The 19,037-nt window shown below is 41.9% G+C and overlaps 1 protein-coding gene across 2 annotated transcripts; it reads left to right on the forward strand.

The window, feature by feature from the left end:
* The first annotated feature begins 1,934 nt into the window (after positions 1 to 1,934).
* Positions 1,935 to 18,425, forward strand: LOC125427186 (corepressor interacting with RBPJ 1-like). 2 transcript variants are annotated; one of them, XM_048486343.1, is made up of 7 exons: positions 1,935 to 2,199; positions 3,212 to 3,283; positions 3,828 to 3,971; positions 5,111 to 5,163; positions 11,241 to 11,321; positions 16,586 to 16,678; positions 17,859 to 18,425. In XM_048486343.1, the coding sequence occupies exons 2-7, from the start codon at positions 3,214 to 3,216 to the stop codon at positions 17,907 to 17,909; spliced, it is 492 nt and encodes a 163-aa protein (XP_048342300.1). In that variant the 5' UTR covers positions 1,935 to 2,199; positions 3,212 to 3,213; the 3' UTR covers positions 17,910 to 18,425. The 2 variants fall into 2 exon arrangements, with proteins under 2 accessions (XP_048342300.1, XP_048342391.1); XM_048486434.1 differs by lacking the exon at positions 1,935 to 2,199 and adding an exon at positions 2,269 to 2,568.
* Positions 18,426 to 19,037: the final 612 nt, after the last annotated feature.

Below are 19,037 nucleotides of genomic sequence, written 5' to 3' on the forward strand. Positions count from 1 at the left end.
ATGTAAATCTCACAAATCACCCCCCAGCAAAACATTTACCAAACAAATGTCAGCATCATCTCTCACAAATCACCCCCAAATAGCATCACTTTTAATGGTGTTGAAACCAGGGAGCTCAGATTCTTCTTCTAAATCCACCTTAAAGGGAGAATCTGGGGTCCTTAAAAATTGAAAGTGATGCTGTTTGGGGGTGGACCCCCCCCCCCCCGAAAAAGCATCATTTTCTAGGGTTGGTGATTCGGATGAAACAAATACCAGATTTGAACAGAATCTGGGTGAATTTGGGCATATTCGGACAAAAATTGTCCGAATATGTCCTGTCCAAATATGAATGAATCCAAATGCAAGCTATTAGGAGTTTTGGGGTATTTTTGGTGTTTTTCGGCCTGCAGGGGGCGCATTTTTAAAGCTAGCAGTACCAAAATTACAAGATGTCATCCAGAGACTGTCCTGATGATACCACCCAAGTTTGGTGAGGTTTGGTTTGGGGGGGGAGTTATGGACCCCTAAAGGGGTGCCCCCATCCCCCATTGTTTCCAATGGGAGCTAACAGGATATGGGGGCTACCCATTTGAGAGTCCATAACTTTGGCCCTCCTGAACCTAACTTCACCAAACTTGAGTGTTATCATAATAATAGTTAACAGGTGATACCCTGAAATTTTGGTGTCACTAGCTTTAAAAATACACTTCTGACAGGCACCCCAAGAAATTTGCCCAAGATTCTTTGTTTTGCAATGCCTTGGCTTCATTGTAGCCAATGGGGAATTTCTGAGTGTGTGAGCAGGCTGCACATTTTTGAAGATAGAGGCATCAGACTTTCAAGGCGGCTCGGGAGGCCCTCCTTGTAATAGCATCCAAGCTTGGAGACCTTGTAATAGCATCCAGGCCAAAATGCGAAAAACACTAAAAAATGGAAAAAACACACGAACGACCCTGAAACTTTGGTGCCCCCCCATGTGACCAAATGGGGGCACCCGGGGATATGGGGTACCCCTTGTCCCCAGGCAAATACACCGCTGCTCATCACCCTTTCACTCCCCCCCTTCCTTTAACAACTTAACTCTCATTTTAAAGAAACGCCCACAATATTTTAAATTGTTACACTGGCCCTGACCCAAAGGGATCTGGCCTTTCAAAGTTTCTCCAAGCATGACAGGCTTTTATCTTCTTGGGAAGGGGGGAAATATGGGTACAGAGGGAGAGGACATGTGGGGGAAGGAACTGGGGGAGAGAAAAGCAGGGAAAAGCAGGGGGGGAGAAGAAACACTATAGGAAGAAGGGGAGAGGTTTAGGGAAGAGGTGCAGGGCATTGCCTCTCCTAAGGAGTAAGGCATGAGAAGGCAGGTCGTCCCCTGGACAGCTGTGGGAGCGAAGGGCTCTGCTAGAGTTTGCGCCTCAGAGGAAGCGCAGAAACAGGGACCTTTTTGTGTAGGTGGTGCTGTTATGACACAGGGTGGCTCTGCAGCATCATGAGGATGGGTTGCCTTGGCGTCATTGTATCAGGACTCAGAGACTGGGGAGCCTGTGGCCTCGCTTCCATGGGCAGGCTTGAACCTTTCTAAAAAACAATGATTTAATATTAGAATGTTTAAAAGACCAGCATCTACACTTTTTTTAAATAGTCCAGCTCCAGCCCATAGTCCTGACTTCCACATGTAATTTGATGCCGGTCGTGTGTTGGGGGGGGGGGGGGGGGGGGGGGGTTCTCCTTTAAAAGGTGGAGGATCCATGAGGATCCCCATAGATCCCCCTTTTATTTTATCTTATTTTTAAGTTCTGTGCCCCGAACTGTTGCAAGAGCCCCTGACTAGTTCTGGGCCGCGCCAGGCCTCGGGCTCAAGTAGACGCCAGAGGGAGCCCGGCGGTGGGAGGCGCCGACCCTGTCGAGAATCGCCTCCCGCCCTTTCCCGGATGTCGGCTCTGGCCCTGTCCCGGCAGGCGGCCGCGGTCGGCGTTGTGGTTCCGGGTTCCCGGAGAGCCGCGGTAGTCACTCCTTGCCGGTGGTCTTCGCTGCTGCTGAGGCCGCCCAGTCGTGTGGCGGCGTCCCCCGGAGCTGCCCGTGCAGTGCAAGTCCATGTCCCTCCGCGCATGTCTGTGTAACCCCCGCTTCTTCGGGCGCTGCAGAAACATTAACCGCACGTCGCCTTTTTGGCGGAAGCAGGGCAGGAGAGGGGCGACCCGAGAGCGGCTGTGAGAGGTGCTGGAGCCTCGCGGACCGGCAGAGGGAGGGGGATGGGTTGTGTCAACGACGGGGAGTTGTCGTAGTCTGCTTCGGGGCGCAAACGAGGTGGCTGCCCTTGAAACATTTCGTGCTGAGCAGCCGGGACTGTCTCGTGTGGAAAGCCACGTTAATCCGGGACAGCTGCAAACAGCAGCTACCCAACTTTGCCCCTGTTGCGAAGGTTGCAGTCCGCAGCTATAAGCAGACAAGGGAAATTTGGCGGGACTTCTTTTTAATTAGCCCAGTGCAAACGGTGAAGACGGGAGACTTGAATGACATATATCTGCCTATGATGAGTATAGTTGCAAGCCTGGGAGGGCTCGTTTCGCTGCAGTTTGGACATTTGTATGAATTCTAAAATAATGATTGAAATGTGTTGAGGGGTCGTTTACGTGAACATAATTCCAGTTTAGGCCCAGAATTTAAAGTATAACACGCAGTACAAATATTTAAAGTTTGTACTTCTGTGATATTTCTTAGAGAAGACTTTCAACTGCCTGTAAGGTGAAATGGGGGATTTATGCATTACTCAGTCTTTGCTATTACTACTCTGGCTTAGTTTTTGTTCGTGTGGAGAGTTTCAGGATCCAGGGAACAAACTTGTATGTTCTAAAGTGCTATGATAACATGTACCTCCCCTCTATGTAGATTATTTTTTGCCAGAATTGGACACAGGTAGAACCTTGGTTAAGGGACTATAGTTGGGCTAGGCCCTGCTAGGCCTGTTCAGAAGAAGAAGTCTGATATATTTACTGTCAAGGAAATTGCATCTGAAATAATTCTATAGCTACAAAATGTTAGATAATCTCATATTCATTAACTATTTACATTTGCTTGCTGGTAGCACAATTTTTTATTGTATTGTGATTAGATTAGACTCTTATTTCAGCTGCTGGTGATTTAAAAGCACTGTGGGTATTTGGGTAGTTTCCTTGTGTTTCATGAAAAATGTTTTCGACAATGGTGGTGGTCTGTATCTATTTCACAGATATGGATGACAGGCATGAAGAGAAATGTGGGACACTATGTGCTACTTCACAAGAGGAAACAAAAGTCAGAGGTAAGATCAGTCACTTGTGATTAGAAGCTTCTAGAGAGCATGTTGCAGTTTTAAGGTTTTGCATACAAGTACCATTATAGTTTGGTTCCAGTTTATGTTAAAGCTAATTCATATGGACATTATGTATATTGATTTCTTCAAATGTCTTCCAGATACTTCTAAATGTTTAGAATGTGTGTTCCCTTAGAATCCGCTAAAAAAATTTTGAGAGCATTTTGAGCCATGATTTATGTTGAAAGTGCTCAAGAATCATTTGACATGCCCACACTGTTGAAATGTCACCTTGCATTATTTGCAGAATATGAGAAAAATGTCACATAAATTGGTTTCATTGTTTAAAATTGCTTCAGCAAAAGAGAATGAAAGAAGAAACTGCTGACATTAGTCAATTTGTATTAATTTAGCATTCATCTCATTAATACTTACTTTTTCAGAGTAGTTAACCAGCATAAGATTCTAATAAAACATTTTTTAAAAACCATCTGAAATTAAAAACATAATTAAAATCCTAATCCTTCATTTCTTACTTTATTCATTTTTCTAGAGAGAGAGAAAAGGAAACGGAAACGCAGCAGAAGCAGGTCATCATCCATTTCTTCCACCACATCATCCAGTTCTTCTGCATCTTCCTCTTCAAGTTCTTCAAGCTCCTCTTCTTCACATAGCAGAAGCAGTTCTAGTAGTAGAGGTAAGATTGTGCTGTGCTGAAGTAATCAGTTTTTCTAAGTGTGTTACATGTACAGTAATTTGACACATACAGACAGCTGTCAAACCAAGTATAAACAGCTACCAGGGTTACTAGGAAGCTGTGTGTTTGTCCTGTTAGTGTTTTAAGATGTTTCACATATAAAGTGCAGCTGCTTGGATGAAGTTGGCTTGCTGTTGAATGGGAGCTGGAGCTTTATCTTGTGCAAGATTTTCAATGAGCACCTAGATTTCTCTCATGCTTAAGAAACAGCTGAATCGGGCTAAACATGTTATGCCCCATTTCTGAAATTAATTGTGATTATTATTCATTTGTATGTAAATACATATGATATACACTGGAATTTTTCCTTTGTGAGTGGCTGTCTATTATGGCTCCCTGTTGTATTGAATCGGAGTCTACATCATCCTGATTTGATATACCCAGTAACTTTAATAATAGAATAAACATTCCTATAACAATAGGAAGGCTATGGTTGGCATTTATAGGTCCACATAGAGATTTGGACCTGGTCCAGCTTCTCAATGCAGTGGTAACAAAGTACTTAATTTGCAGGGAATAATGGACTTATGCCATGAAAACTGTGGCATATTTCTGAGGCTGGCTGCATCAGCGTGCGCAATCTGGGAGGGCAGTGGAAGCCAACTACAGTCGGCTCCACACTCTGGCATGCCTTCTGCACACCTCTAGCCACACGGTTGCATCTTTCTGAGCTGGGGGAGCTGGGGAATGGTTGCAGTTTCCAGGGTCAGACCCTGCAAAGCCCTTCAGCACCCACCTGCCTATCTCCTCGCTCCATTGGTGCATGTGTCCTTTGCACCAGCAGGGTGGGACCTAAGGTGAGTCCACCTGCCCCCAGATTGAACTGTAAAAATGATAAACCTGTGGAGCTTCTGTGTGAAGCTCAAATATATAGAAGTTAAGCATAATGTCTGTTCACAACCGCAGTAAGTGGATTTTGGTCCATAGTGATTCTGTTAGCCTTTGAAATACTTACTACAAGCGTGTGTTTGCAGTAAAAAACTAATATGCCTCTTCCTTGAATATGATTTTACATTTTGGCTTTTTGTAAACTCTTATTGTGAATTACCTAACATTCTTTTTCAAAACTTTACATTTAGATTCTCCAAAATCAAAATCAAAGAAGAGGAAAAAAGAAAAACATAACAAAAAGGTAAAACTAAAATTAATATAGGAATCAAGTGATAATCCATATATACATATACCAGTGATGGCGAACCTTTTTGAGACAGAGTGCCCAAATTGCAACCCAAACTCCACTTATTTATCACAAAGTGCCAACCCGGCAATTTAACCTGAATGATGAGGTTTTAGTTTAGAAAAAACTGGTTGGCTTCCTCTTCCTCTGCCCCACCTGCTCGAGCAGGGGCCAGCCTGCTCTATCCTCCAGCAAGTCCCGCGTGCACCGCTCTGTGCCTCTCTAGCATCTCTGTCTCCTCTGCACCCCGCCCCCCTCAGGCAGCAGCCACCCGAAGCACAGGCACCAGGCCCACCAGCCGAGTCTTTCCTGCTCACCCCGGTGTGTGCACATCGTGCTCAATGGCCTAGGCCAGCCTAGATGTGTGTGTGTGCGTGGGGGGGGGGGTGATTTTCCGCCCCCCACATGACGAACTCTGTGTGAACGTGCCCACAGAGAGGGCTCCGAGTGCCGCCTCTGGCACCCATGCCATAGGTTCGCCATCACTGATATATACAGACTCTGTTTTTTGTAAATGAAGGCTATTATGTATCCATTTTACTGCATACCATGAATCTAAGAGGGATATTTTATTCATGGATTCAGGCACAATATGAGATACAGTCAAGCAACATCTGAAGAAGTGTGCATGCTTATGAAAGCTTAGACGAAGAATAAATCTTTGTTGGTCTTAATTGTGCCACTGGACTCAAACTTGGTTCTTTGAGCAGCACTGTTACGTAGTGTCCTGACGAACTTCCTCTTAGTAATTTCACTCTGGTTGCAAATACCAGAGAACCTCCCATGGGATAGTTTCTCTTCTTTTTCCCTCTCTCCAAACTTCCTCTGATGACCGGTATGAGCTACAGTGTCATGTGAGACCTGCTGATTTGCTGATGACCTTGACTGGAAATGAATGACTCATTATTCACTCAGCTCACCATAGACAAAGCTAAAGAGCTACTCAGCAGTGGAAATACAGACCTTGAGACTGTTTACTGTTAGTTTGGGAGATAGTATGGGAGGTAAAGGTAAAGGAAATTCCCCAGTCATCCTGGTTCTTGAGGACACTAAGCACTGTGAAGCAGTTAGGACAACAACTGGACCAATGGTGAAAGAAGACTCAAGTCAACTAGCTGGACATAATTTCTAGGGCCCATTCTATAATGCTGATGTAAACTGTCTTTCCTCTGCCACAAAGTGTGTCTGCACACCATCCAATCTAGTCCACAGTAATGTTCCAAATAGTTGCTTCTATATCCCCAGAATCAAATATTGGACATTTCAGAATTTCACTATGATTAGTTTACTGAACACTTCTCCTGCCAGCAGCACATTGTAAGACTGTTCCGGGGGTTTTTTTTTACTCTTCTAAATTCTAATTCTTCCTTCAATTCTTAATATTACTCCCCAACTGAGCTTTTATTCCACTGTCTGGTTATGGTCATTTCATTTGGCCAGTTTGTCCTTGTGGGAAGAAAGAAGCTATTACTGGAGATCCATGTGTTGTGAATGAGTTACCTGGTCAACCCACTCGAACATCTAAACCCTCCGGCACAGACTACACTGGCCATTCCAACTGTCATCATGCCATCAGTCAGTAATCAAGGACATTCTGTCCCAACATCAACACCATTCTGCCAGCCCCTACAGGGGTCACCTGATGAAGAAGAATGTGAATTAGACTCTTGTCAGCTCTCAATAGTCTACAACACGCGAGATGCCCCTGTAGGAGGGAAAACCTGGACACAAGAGCTAAATGAGCTCAGCACTTTACAAAAACTTGACTAGATGTCATTGCAGGATTCATCTCAACAAATCCTGCTAGATCATCACTCTGATATGGATTTGTCCAAACTAGAGCTGGATCCTGCCAGAGAATTATTGCTTCAGCCAGAACAAGTTCAACTCACAACAAATCATGTTAATGGATGCATCTTTTGTGACACATGTGGACAATGGGATCAAATAGAGGAGCGAGATTGACGCCAGGAGTCCAGCAATCTTTTTTTAATATGATGAGTATTGTCTCCTGGAATGTAGTGGGCTGGTTCAACAAATCAAATCCAGATTTTAATAATTATTTAACCATTTTTCAAATAAACATGGTCGCCATACTCAATCTCTCTCAAAGGTTTTAATTCTTACTATGTGCCTGCTTTAAGAATCAGTGCAAGAGGACACCATAGGGCCAGATTAGGATTATCTTTGTGATCTGCAATCTCTGTATTGGAAATCAATACAGAACAACTACAGTCCCATAAACCCCTTGGACCTTATATAACTCCTTCGGAAATGCTTAAAAGCATCTCTGAACATTGGTCCCCTTTGTTAGTCACTCTGTTTACTGCGGTAAACAACTCAGGCCTCATACCAGTTGCCTGGACAAATGCCATAATTGTTCCCATGTTCAAAAAAGGAGACCCGGCCAACCCTAGTAATTACCAACCTATTACCAGCTCTTATCCCTTCTTACTGCAGCGGTTCTCAACCTGTGGGTCGTGACCCCTTTGGGAGTCGAATCACTATTCTTCATTGTGGGCTCATTTCTAAGACCATCGGAAAAAACATATTTACAATGGTCTTAGGAACTGAGACACAAATAATTTTATGGTTGGGGGTCACCACAACATTAGGAACGGTATTAAAGGGTTGTGGCATTAGGAAGGTTGAGAACCACTGCTCTATTGGGAAACTTAATGCAAAATCCTTACTACAGAGACTTATTGCCTGATCTGCTGAGAAGAAAATATTAGGACCTGAACAAATAGGCTTTAGAAAAGGCCATTCCATTATTGATCATTGTTTAACACCTGAATCACCAATTATGTCAAAAAGGGCAGGTCTAACATACATGCAGCATTTCTTGCCCTTAAGGTGGCCTTTAACTTGGTCTGTAGAGAACTGCTCTGGCAAAAACTGGAAACGCTAGGTTTAGCCCTGTCTGCTGATGCTAATTAAAGCTCTCTACAGCAATACTACATGCCAAATCAAATACCCCCCATCAGGGATGCTGTCATCTAAAATATTAATAACTAGAGGTGTCAAACAGGGCTGTGTTCTTGCCCCTGTTTTCTTCAACCTATTCCTTACTGATCTCGCTCCTGCTCTTAAGAAAATTCAAGTACTATAGGCCAACCTGAAGGAATGTGCCACTTCACGTTCTCCTGTATGCAGATGACGCGCTCCTACTATCCAGATCTAGGATGGACTTAAACCATCTTCTGGTTAAATGTAATGAGTATTGTGCCTCCAGTGCTTTGGAAATTAATTCCCAAAAGACAAAGTATTTTCCAATACTTTAAAAATTTATTATTGGAAGCTGGATGGCAAAATAGTGGAACAGGTCAAAGCTTTCAGATATTTAGGTGTTTCCTTTGCCCACATGGAGAGCTTGCAGCAAAGAGCACCAAGGTCACGACAGCTGCCATCCTGAACTTTTTCTTTACTAAAGGGGGTAAATATATCCCAGCGATGTTAAAGCTATTCAATGCAAAAATAACTCAGCAACTGCTGTATGGGATTCCCCTATGGATCAGTGGTTGGGACCACTCTCTAGAAAAAATCCAGTCAAATTTTCTCTACCAAATCTTTGGAGTCCTACACTGCATAACATATGCAACTCTATGCTTGAAAGCAGGTCAGCACCTATTAGTCACAAGAGCCTGGCACCTAACTTTAAAATTTTTGACCAGGCTCTGTTTCACCACTGATTCAAATAGCTATCTCCATTTGGCCCTCCCTGACATCCAACGTTCAGACTGGTGGAGCCACATTGAGAAAAAATTGATTTCCCTAGGTCTTACCTGGGACTCTTTGCTTATGTTAGCACCTAATGAAATATTTCAAACAATAAAAATTGGTCTTTTTAACCAAGAATACCAACTTTTGGTCCAAAGAACCGGGGTCTCATGTTCACCTCTATATTACAATATCACTCCCAAGAAAGTGCAAATGGCCTGTTATTTAAAACTATTACATAACCCCAAACAAAGGTGGGCCTTTACCAGAGCCAGGTGCAACTCTTTTCCGTCAGCCCACCTACAAGGGTGTTTCTTAGGGATCCCTGCACAGGATAGGGTTTATTCTTATAGTACTAGTACTCCTGAGACGATGACGCATATTCTGTTTGACGGTCCCAAACATGCTGACCTTAGACCAGATTTTTACTGTATTATTCCTCCCTTGATAAGGAACTATACTACTAATCTATGGGTCTGTTTTTTGTTAAATAATAGGTCAGCCAATGTTTTGGAGTTGGTTGCTGAATTTTTGAATTTGCTGACCCTGTCCTGAATTTTAGATGTTTTTAATCGTCTGTTTGCTTCTGGATTTTGTATATAATGGATGCCTATTAAAGGTTTATGATGATGACTTAGTGGACAAAATTGCTTGCATCCAATCTGACTTATTTACTGCACTGACTACAGAACTTTAGAATTTTCCTGAAGCTTCTGTTAATCAAAAATCAATTAGTCTTTTTTCAGCGGCCTTTGAAAATGGCTTGGAAACCTCAAGAGACAGTGGTACAGAGTGGTAGAGCAGCCCAAGTGGCTTAATGGTAGAGTGTTTATTTGGCATGCGGAAGGTACCAGGTTCAGTCTCTGGTGTCTTCAGCTAAATGGTCAGATCTTAGTGCAAAAGACTATGATTGAAGACCCTAGAGCAGAGGTCAGCAACCCATGGCTCCGGAGCTGCATGCGGCTCTTTCATCCTCATACTGTGGCTCCGCAGTGGCGACCCCAACAATGGCAAGTTGCACTTGGGACGTGGTGAGCACGCCTCCTTCCCCGCTCCCTCCCTCCCTCCCTCCAGTGCCCTTTCCTCTCCTTCCCTTGTCTGGTGCCTGGGAAAGAGAGGGAGGGAGGGAGGGAGGGAGGGAGGGAGGGAGGAAGGAAGGAAGGAAGGAAGGAAGGAAGGAAGGAAGGAAGGAAGGAAGGAAGGAAGGAAGGAGGTGGCGGGGAAGGAGGAGCGCTTGCCGCGTCCCAAGTGCAACTTGCCGTCATTGCTGTCCCTGCCACTGTCTATCTCGCCAGCTTGGCTGAAGGCAGGGCTTGGGGAGGCGGGGGCGGGGCTTGGGGAGGCAGGGCCAAATGGCTCTTTGGGTGCTAAAGGTTACTGACCCCTGTCCTAGAGAATTACTTTCAGTCTGAATAGACAGAACTGACTTTGATTGGGCAGTGGCCTGATTCGTTATAAACCAGTCTCATGCGTTCATGTATTCAGTGTTAATGAAAAAAATACTCATACCCTTTTGAGAGCCAGTATAGTGTAGCAATCAAAAGTGTTGGAATCCCCATTTGTGCCATGGAAGCTTGCTGGGTGTCCTTAGGCCAATCACACACTCTTAGCCCAACTTACTCACAGCGTTGTTATGAGAATAGAGGAGAATGATGTTAAGCTGCTTTGATGAGGAAGGTGGGTTATAAATGAATTAAATAAATGCAAATAAATAAGGAATTGAAAATGCTGTAGCCCAAATGCTGTGGCCAAGATTTTTACCTCACTACCATCTTGAGTCAGTTACCTTGGCTGCAAGTGTGCTTCCAGGCCTGATACAAAGTGCTAGTGTGTCAAGTGGGCAGCTGTGATAATTTGCAGTAGAAGAGCAAGATTTATGTCCAGTAGCACCTTAAAGACCAACAAGCTTTTGGGAATCCAAGCTCCCTGCATCAGATCTCATCACCAGCTTGAGCTCTGCAATTAGCCAGGAAGCCTTTACCATGAGAACCTGGTGTGGGAAATTCAGTAGGTGAGGACCCACATGAGGATTTTCTCAGCAGCTACCCATATCCTGTGGAACACTTTCTCCCCTTCACTACACATAGACCCTTCCTTGAAGGTCTTTTGTCATCAGTTGAAAGCTTATTACTATCAAATACCTTTAAATATTTCAGTGGCTGCTGATTGTTGTTGGCTTGTATTGATTTGGGGTGACTTTAAAAATTATTCCCATGTTACCCTAAGTATTGATCAGTATGTTGAAAGGGAGGACATAATTCTTTATAAGAAAGTGTTGCTGATATTTTAATGTTACTTTCAATATATTTTAGAAGAGGAAAAAAGATAAGCTGAAGAAAAAGAAAGAAAAGAAAAAGAAGAAAGAAAAGTCAGGACCAGTACAGCTTTCTAAGGTGGGTCTGGTTTGCAGTGGTTAGTTTTCAGCCTTATTCCTTCATAGAATAAGACTAGTCCTTATGAAGTGTTCATGAAATGAATTACATGTAAAGCTAAAGTGTGATTCCTTTGTTTTCTGAAACAAACAGTAGTCCTGTGGTGTGTTAAAGGCTAATGTGAATGTATTCCAGCATAAGCTTTTGTAAACTTCTACAGAGGCTATGAGTGGATCCTCACTAGTACTGAATTAATGTTAGTTGATATAATTATTACCTCTAAACAGACTAAGAATAAAGTAGAGAGGGAACTACAAATTCATATCTTCCTTCTGAGATAACTGAAGCTGAAGTGTATATACTCATGTATAAGTCGACCCGCATATAAGTCGAGGCATCTAATTTTACTACAAAAAACTGAGAAAACTTATTGACTCGCGTGTAATGATACCATCCAGGTTTGGTGAAGTTTGGTTCAGGGAGTCCAAAGTTATGGGCCCTCAAAAGGGTAGCCCCATCTAATATTAGCTTCCATTGGAAACAATGAGAGATGGGAGCACCCACTTTGGGGATCCATAACTTTGGATCTCTTGAACCAAACATTGAACCCGGCTGGTATCAGCAAGAGATTATCCTGATGATACCACCCAGGTTTAGTGAAGTTTGGTTCAAGGGGTCCAAAGTTATGGACCCTCAAAATGTAGCCCCATCTACTACTAGCTCCCATTGGAAACTTTGGACCCCCTGAACCAAACTTTACCAAACTTGGCTGGTATCATCAGGAGTGTCACCTGATGATAGCCTGAAATTTTGGTGCCGCTAGCCTAAAAACTGTGTCCCATGGCGGCCGACAAAGTAAAAACCCTAAAATATTTTTTAAAATACACCTCACTCATGTATAAGTTGAGGGGGACTTTTTCAGCACAAAAAATGTGCTGAAAAACTCGACTTATACATGAGTACATATGGTACTTAATGTATCTAATCATTTAGTATCAGATAATCATAAGCTTGATAATGTTTTTGTATCCAGTTAGATTAACAATTTGAAACCAAATGTAATGTTGAGACTGATCAACCCCTAAAACAATTGAAATAGGTATGCAAACAAATTCTTTTCTACAACTAAGCCAAGAATGCTTCCCTTTGTCTCACCTTGATTGTCCCATAACAGCTGGTACTACTCATAATCTAGATAAAGCGAAGAGTATGGGGGCCATATATTATGATCCCTTACAGAATATATCACGGACTTCCATCTGACTGACTGCCAATGACCCAGCATAAGCATTACTTAAAATCTATTTCTTGTGATGTGACAGGTTGGTTAAATAAAATTCAGAACCCTTCATTGATAGAATGTATAGGATGTCACAATATAATTTGTATTCAGGAGTCTTGGCCAACAATAGAATCCTTAATATCAGCAATTAAGAAGAATAAACTTCATTTCCCCCAATATACTCAAAGCCTTTCAGTATTGGTGGGTACCAGTTCTAGCTAATCTGTTCACTTATGCGGGCAGAAATGGGAAGTTACCCCAGGAGTGGACTTTTTCCATTTTTGTAGCCATCAACAAGGGGGGATAATTTAACTACAAACAATATGTTTACTTGATGTAATAGGAAAACTATGCAAAACACTACTATCAAAGTAAAAAAATCGTTGGCACCAGAACAATCTGGGTTTGTCAAGGCACTCAACTTTAAACCATTGTTTCTTATGACAACATCTTATTACTAAATATGTGAATGGACAATCTAGGCTGGTGTATGTGGCGCTCGTTGATCTTAAACATGCTTTTGAGTCTATTCCAAGATGGAGCCTCTGGGGTAAATTAAGCAATTTGAATATTAATAGCAGGCTATTGGAGTATATTAAAAATCTCTGTAGTAATACCACTCTAAGGGTCAGACTGGATATCCATAGCCAATTGTCTCTCCCAGTTGTAACTTCAAAAGGAGTGTGCCATGGTTGTATCTTTGCCTTTTAATTTATATATAAATGATATTGTTGAACATCTAACAGTACCATTTTCCCAGTCGGGCTTTCTGGGAAGGCCATTTCAAGACTCCTTTATTCTGATGTACTCATATCCCATACACAAGATAGCTTCAGAAGGTTGCTAAATCAGTTCAGTCTGGCTTTCAGTAGAAGGACCCATCTCCACAAGTGGACATGATGGAAAGCCACTGGAGCAGGTGCTTCTTTTAAGCATCTAGGTCAGGGGTAGGGAGCCTTTAACACTCAAAGAGCCATTTGGACCCGTTTTCCATGGGAAAAGAAAACACTTAGAGTCGCAAATAATTTTTGACATTTAAAATAAAGATAACACTGTATATATTGGGTTTTTTTACCTTTTACTCTGCTCATTCTGAGAAGCGCATGGATGCATCCGCCCTGCTGCCTGCAGGGCGGGCAAGGATGGGGCCAGCAGCTCGGCTTGTGGAGCCGCAGTGCAAGGGCAGAAGAGCCGCATGAGGCTCTCGAGCCGCAGGTTCCCTACCCCTGATCTAGGTGTAGTGTTTCTTAATTCTGGCTCTTGGTCAGCAGCTATTGAGTATGCAAAGCGGAATCTTGAAAAGGCTGTGTTTGGCATCCTGAGATTTTATAGAACAAGAGAAAGATGTTTGGTGCCCCCAATACCAGAAACTAATAAGTTCTTCAGTTGTTTTATGGAGCATCAATTTTGGGGTTACAATTATTTAAAACAAATTTGTTTGCATGTTAGGAGCAGTTTCTAATTCATTAGCTTCAGTTAAAGTTAGATGAGTTGTCCTTGCTCGCAATATTGATTCTAATCCAGAAAGTTACTATTAATTTTTGGTTTAAAATTCTCTTTTGCCCAACTCTGGAATCCTTAACTTTGACTTATGATGTGATGAAAGTTAACTCATGGAGAAGTAATATACTGAATGTAGTGACCAAACTTGGATTCTCAGAGAAATATCTAAGAAGACTTGGTTTCTTTCCCGCAAAGCATTCAATAAAACAAAGATTGTTGGATATGAGTGTCCAAATGGATACTGGATTGCTAGAATTGCCTCCCTATATAAGCAGTTTCTCCCTCCCTTTAACCATCCCAGCCTATTTTACTGATTTATCAAATTTTGAGTATAGAAAGGGCTTTACTAAGGCACATCTGGAGCCATTACAATTGGCTGTGGTAAGATCCCATATAATGAGGAAATCAGCTCTTGCGACCATAGGTTTGTTGAGGATATAGCTCATGTGATTCTTTGGTACCCAAGAGTTTCAGTAGACAATGAAAAGTATCTTGGGACCAGTGTGGGATTCAGCAGGTTTGCACAACTTCGGCAGAACTGGTTGTTAAAATGGTGCTTGTAAACAATCAGTTGTTAAATTATTTGAATTCCCACCACCAGAACCGGTTGTTAAATTATTTTAATCCCACCAGTGTTTGGGACTATTTTATCTTGATTTTCAAGGAGGTCAGGCCAGATTGATTAATTTTTTAATAAAAAAATAAATGGGCAACACTACAATTGGCAAAATTTGTGGCCTGGATTATTAAGATACACAGCCCCATTCAAACCTGGTAGTGGCAGGCTGCTGCACCAATGCGGGGGCACCCTGCCACCTTCAAAGGGACTTTTTGGTGGCGAGAGGAACAGGGAGAAGCCCCAAAACCTTTTTGCCGCCAAAAAACCCCATAGGGCTGAAAAGACACACACCACAAAAAGGGTGATGCACATCTGAGGGCTAGTTCATCATGCTACTAGCATTCAATTCCAGGAGAGAGCTGACTAATGTTGGTTCCCCAGAAATGCGCTGGCCTGCCCCTTCCCATGCTGGCGTACAAGTGGGATGCCAGTCCAGTCTTGCTGCAGCCTGGACTTCTGGGTTCTGTGGCAGTGGGGATGTGGGATAGCCAGCTGTTGGCATGTTCCCCCTCCCCCCGCCCCACTGGGGTAAATGGCCCAGGGAGGGCAAACATGACAGCATGCCTCTCCCACAAGCCTTTTTGCCCTCTCCCCCTTTGGATGGGGCTCACAGTCAAAACCCTCTCATGCATGTTTGGTCCATGAGTAGTTCACTGGCTCTGCCCTGGATCACTCACTATTATTATAGGAATAGTAAGCTATTCTTAATTATGCTCTTTTAGCAATAAAGGTTACGTTTTAAATGCTATGTATTTTAATCTCCTAATGAATAGTTCATTGATTTTTGTTAATGCTGTGACTGTAATGTTTTGCTTTATTATGGCATTGAGCTACTGCAATATAACAAACTCTTCATTAAATCGTTGACTATTCTGCTTCAGCTGCTCACTGTTTTTTAAAATACATGTACACATTGTACTATCTCTATGCTGTTCTTACACAAAGGCTTCCATAAGAATAAGAGTAGCTGTGAAGAGTTATGCCAATGTGCCATCTACTCTAGCATCCTGTTTCACCCAGTAGCCAGTCAGGTGTCCTCAGAAGGTCTTCAGGCAGGGTACAGAGGTTAAAAACTTTATTTTCTGCCACCCGGCACTGGTATTCAGAGATTATTGTATCTGAACATAGATAGAGGTTCAATTCAGTCATATTGGCTAATAGTTGTTGATAGACCTATCCTTTAACAGTGCAGTCTCACGCAGAGTTACTACAGTCTAAACACAAGGGGCGTTATGATACTAACCATTATGTTTTCAAAATGGAGCTCAAGATTGAGTTCTCAGTGTCAAATAGGATACCATCATGGATGAATGTATAATGAATTAAACTGAGTAAAAAAACCCCAGAAACTAAGTTGATTTAAGTTAGCAATGGAAATACTGTTTCCATGGAAACATCCTGACAAAAATAAGAGGAAGATTTTAAAATATTACCCTATAAAAACATTGTGATAGCTTCCTGTCTCAAAGCAAATTTCAGAGAAGAAGAAAGCATTCCTTTTTTTCCTTTGCTTTTGAAATATTCTAAAATGGCTGTAAGATTTTAGAAGATGGGATTTTTGATAGGAGCCCACTGAAAAGCTCTTGGTGCTGCAGAATTGCTGAAGCTAAACGAGCATGGACATGATTGCAAACCAAGAATGGTTATTACTGGGGCAGCAGCTAAGCCCCACATGCCTGTCCACTCTTTGCCTGAATGCTCACATAGTCATCATGGTTCTACTCTACCATATCTCTGCATTATTCTCCCATGGGCCTTATTTGCTATTCTAAGTGGTTTATGGACACAACTGCAGCATAAATAGGCCAGAAACATTTTTGTAAAACAAATTATGAATATTAGTAATGTAGTTATGAACACTCGTTTTTATTCTTCTTCCAGTACCTAAAGGATAAAAAGAAGAATCAAAACTACAGTATGATCACAGGAAAGAAAATTAAGATGAAAATAAAGAAAAGTAAAAAGGATAAAGAGGTAACATTTCAAAGAGTTTTTGTTACTGATAGAAAATGAGATCTGTATTTATTGATGTGTAGATCTTTGGCCCCAGTGTTAAAGATAATAAATTGACAGAATTCTGAAATGCTTTCAGAACGCAGTAACACATAATCTAGTTTTGCTTCTGGGCTTTGATACAGCTCTGCACAGGTAGTAATGTAGAGGCACAGTTCCATCCGTATCATGATGATCATTTGAGCTCTACTGAATTTGGGGAGGGCCGTGGCTCAGTGGTAGAGCATCTGCTTGGAATGCAAAAGGTTCCAGGTTTTATCCTCAGCATCTGCAGTTTTAAAAGATCAGATAGTAGGTCAGGCAAAAGACCTGAGACCCTGGAGAACCGCTGACAGTCTGTGTAGACAATTCTGATCCCGGTGGGCCAATGGCTGATTGGCTGAATGTGTCTTTTCATGCATGGTAATCTGGGTCACAAGTTGTTAGATGTGACTAGTTGTCCTTATCTATAACTAGATTAGGGTCATAGGTTTTCTCATAATGTCCTATTAGTTTTGTAAAAATGCCTCTTGTATCTCAAAGTCCCCTTATAGTTTTTGTTCTAAATTTTCTGTTATGCTAAAACAGTGGTTCTCAACCTGGGGGTTGGGACCCTTTTGGGGGTCGAATGACCCTTTCACAGGGGTCGCCTAAGACTCTCTGCATCAGTGTTCTCCATCTGTAAAATGGATAAATGTTAGGGTTGGGAGTCACCACAAATGAGTTAAAGGGTATTAAAGTATTAAAGGGTCGCGGAAGGTTGAGAACCACTGTGCTAAAATGTTGTCGTTTTCTACACTAATCTGTAAAACTTTCAGTGTTTTGATAGAACTTAAATAACCTGTGTACAAAGTTATTGTGTTGCAGTCTGATTCTGCTCGTGTCTACTCAGAAAGAGACCTTTATGAGGTTAGCAGGATTTGAGGTTTATATGCCGGACTGCAGCCTTAATATCTTGAGTATTATGTAAATTCATACATTTAATACCCCAAATTCACAGACTTGAATTCATATAATCTGCAGAAAGTAAGTCTTGAAATCAGTAGGGCAGTCTGATTGTAGATCCCAGCTGCAAACTGGAGCTGATTTAGGGGGTAGAGATATGTGTCATTTTGAATGTTTGCTTTAGACGTCTTTTAATGGCCAACTTTCTCATTTGTAGCGAGACCGAAACCGTGCTGAACTCCTTGATTTCTTGAACTCTGCTTTGTAGTGAATATGCTACTAAGCAAGGACCAGTAAGTCTTTCAACTCATTTGGAGATCCTGCTTCCCAAGGCACCACAAATAAGCTCAGAGTGAGGGCTGGAAGAACCCAACGTGTGACAAGCTGAAACTGTGTTGCTGGGGAGATAGTCGGTACCTTCTTCACAACAGGCAAAAGTCAAGAATTTGACCATTTGTCAAGAGCCATATTGCCATTTCTGAGGCTCCCTCAAAATATTATCTCTGGTGACTACTTAAAAATTGTATAGTATTGAAAATTCTCTAAAGTGAGATCACATCATTGTATTTGGCATGCTGTGCATATCCCAGGCAGCGTATACAACTTTACCATCAGTTGTCCTTTGTCATTTTTATGTTAAAACTGAGTGCTTGCAAATAAGCTGTGTAAAAAGAAGCCTGTGTATAGATATTTTAGTATTAAATATATTTGTTGTAAAAGCAAAGCATCTTTTTATCTTGTGTTTACTGTAGAGAACTGAATACAACAATACTTCTTAAATCATTGTTTTTCAGTGTAATGTGTGTTCCTTTCACAGTTGGTATCAGGCTTGTGGCTTATTATTAACTAGGTGCTTGGATTTCAGATCCAGTATTTTGGGGATGATAATCATTATGTGAATATGTAGAGGACAGGGTTGTATTAATGACTTGTGATAGGTTTTGGTTTTATTGTCATAGTCTATGTTCTAGTCTCTCTTAAGGAGCACTGTCTATATAGGTACACCCAGTGGGCCAAATTCAGCAAAGTTGCACTGTATGTCAGACAGGCTTCAGGAGAAGACTGGGCATGTGGCATGACATCACAGTGTATAGTCTTTTATTTTAGAAGAAAATACAAATAAAATCCATTGCTTTTGAATCTAATCTAAATTGTAAACTTACTGTTATTTTTAAAAGGCTTTCTACTCTTGGTACAAAGCAAAGTTTGTCCCTAAGATTATATAAAGCCTGGGGTGGAAATTAATGTGGTGTTGATGATGGGTTGCCATCCAGACCAATAATGTTTCCTTTTTATGACATTCAGTAAGTAAAATATCCCCTTAGCTTGTTGCTGTTTTGCCTTGTTTGTGATCTTGAAGACCTGAAGCATAATTATCAGAGGTACTACTTAGTAT

The sequence above is a fragment of the Sphaerodactylus townsendi genome, linkage group LG01, assembly GCF_021028975.2.
Source record: "Sphaerodactylus townsendi isolate TG3544 linkage group LG01, MPM_Stown_v2.3, whole genome shotgun sequence".
Lineage (NCBI taxonomy): Eukaryota > Metazoa > Chordata > Lepidosauria > Squamata > Sphaerodactylidae > Sphaerodactylus > Sphaerodactylus townsendi.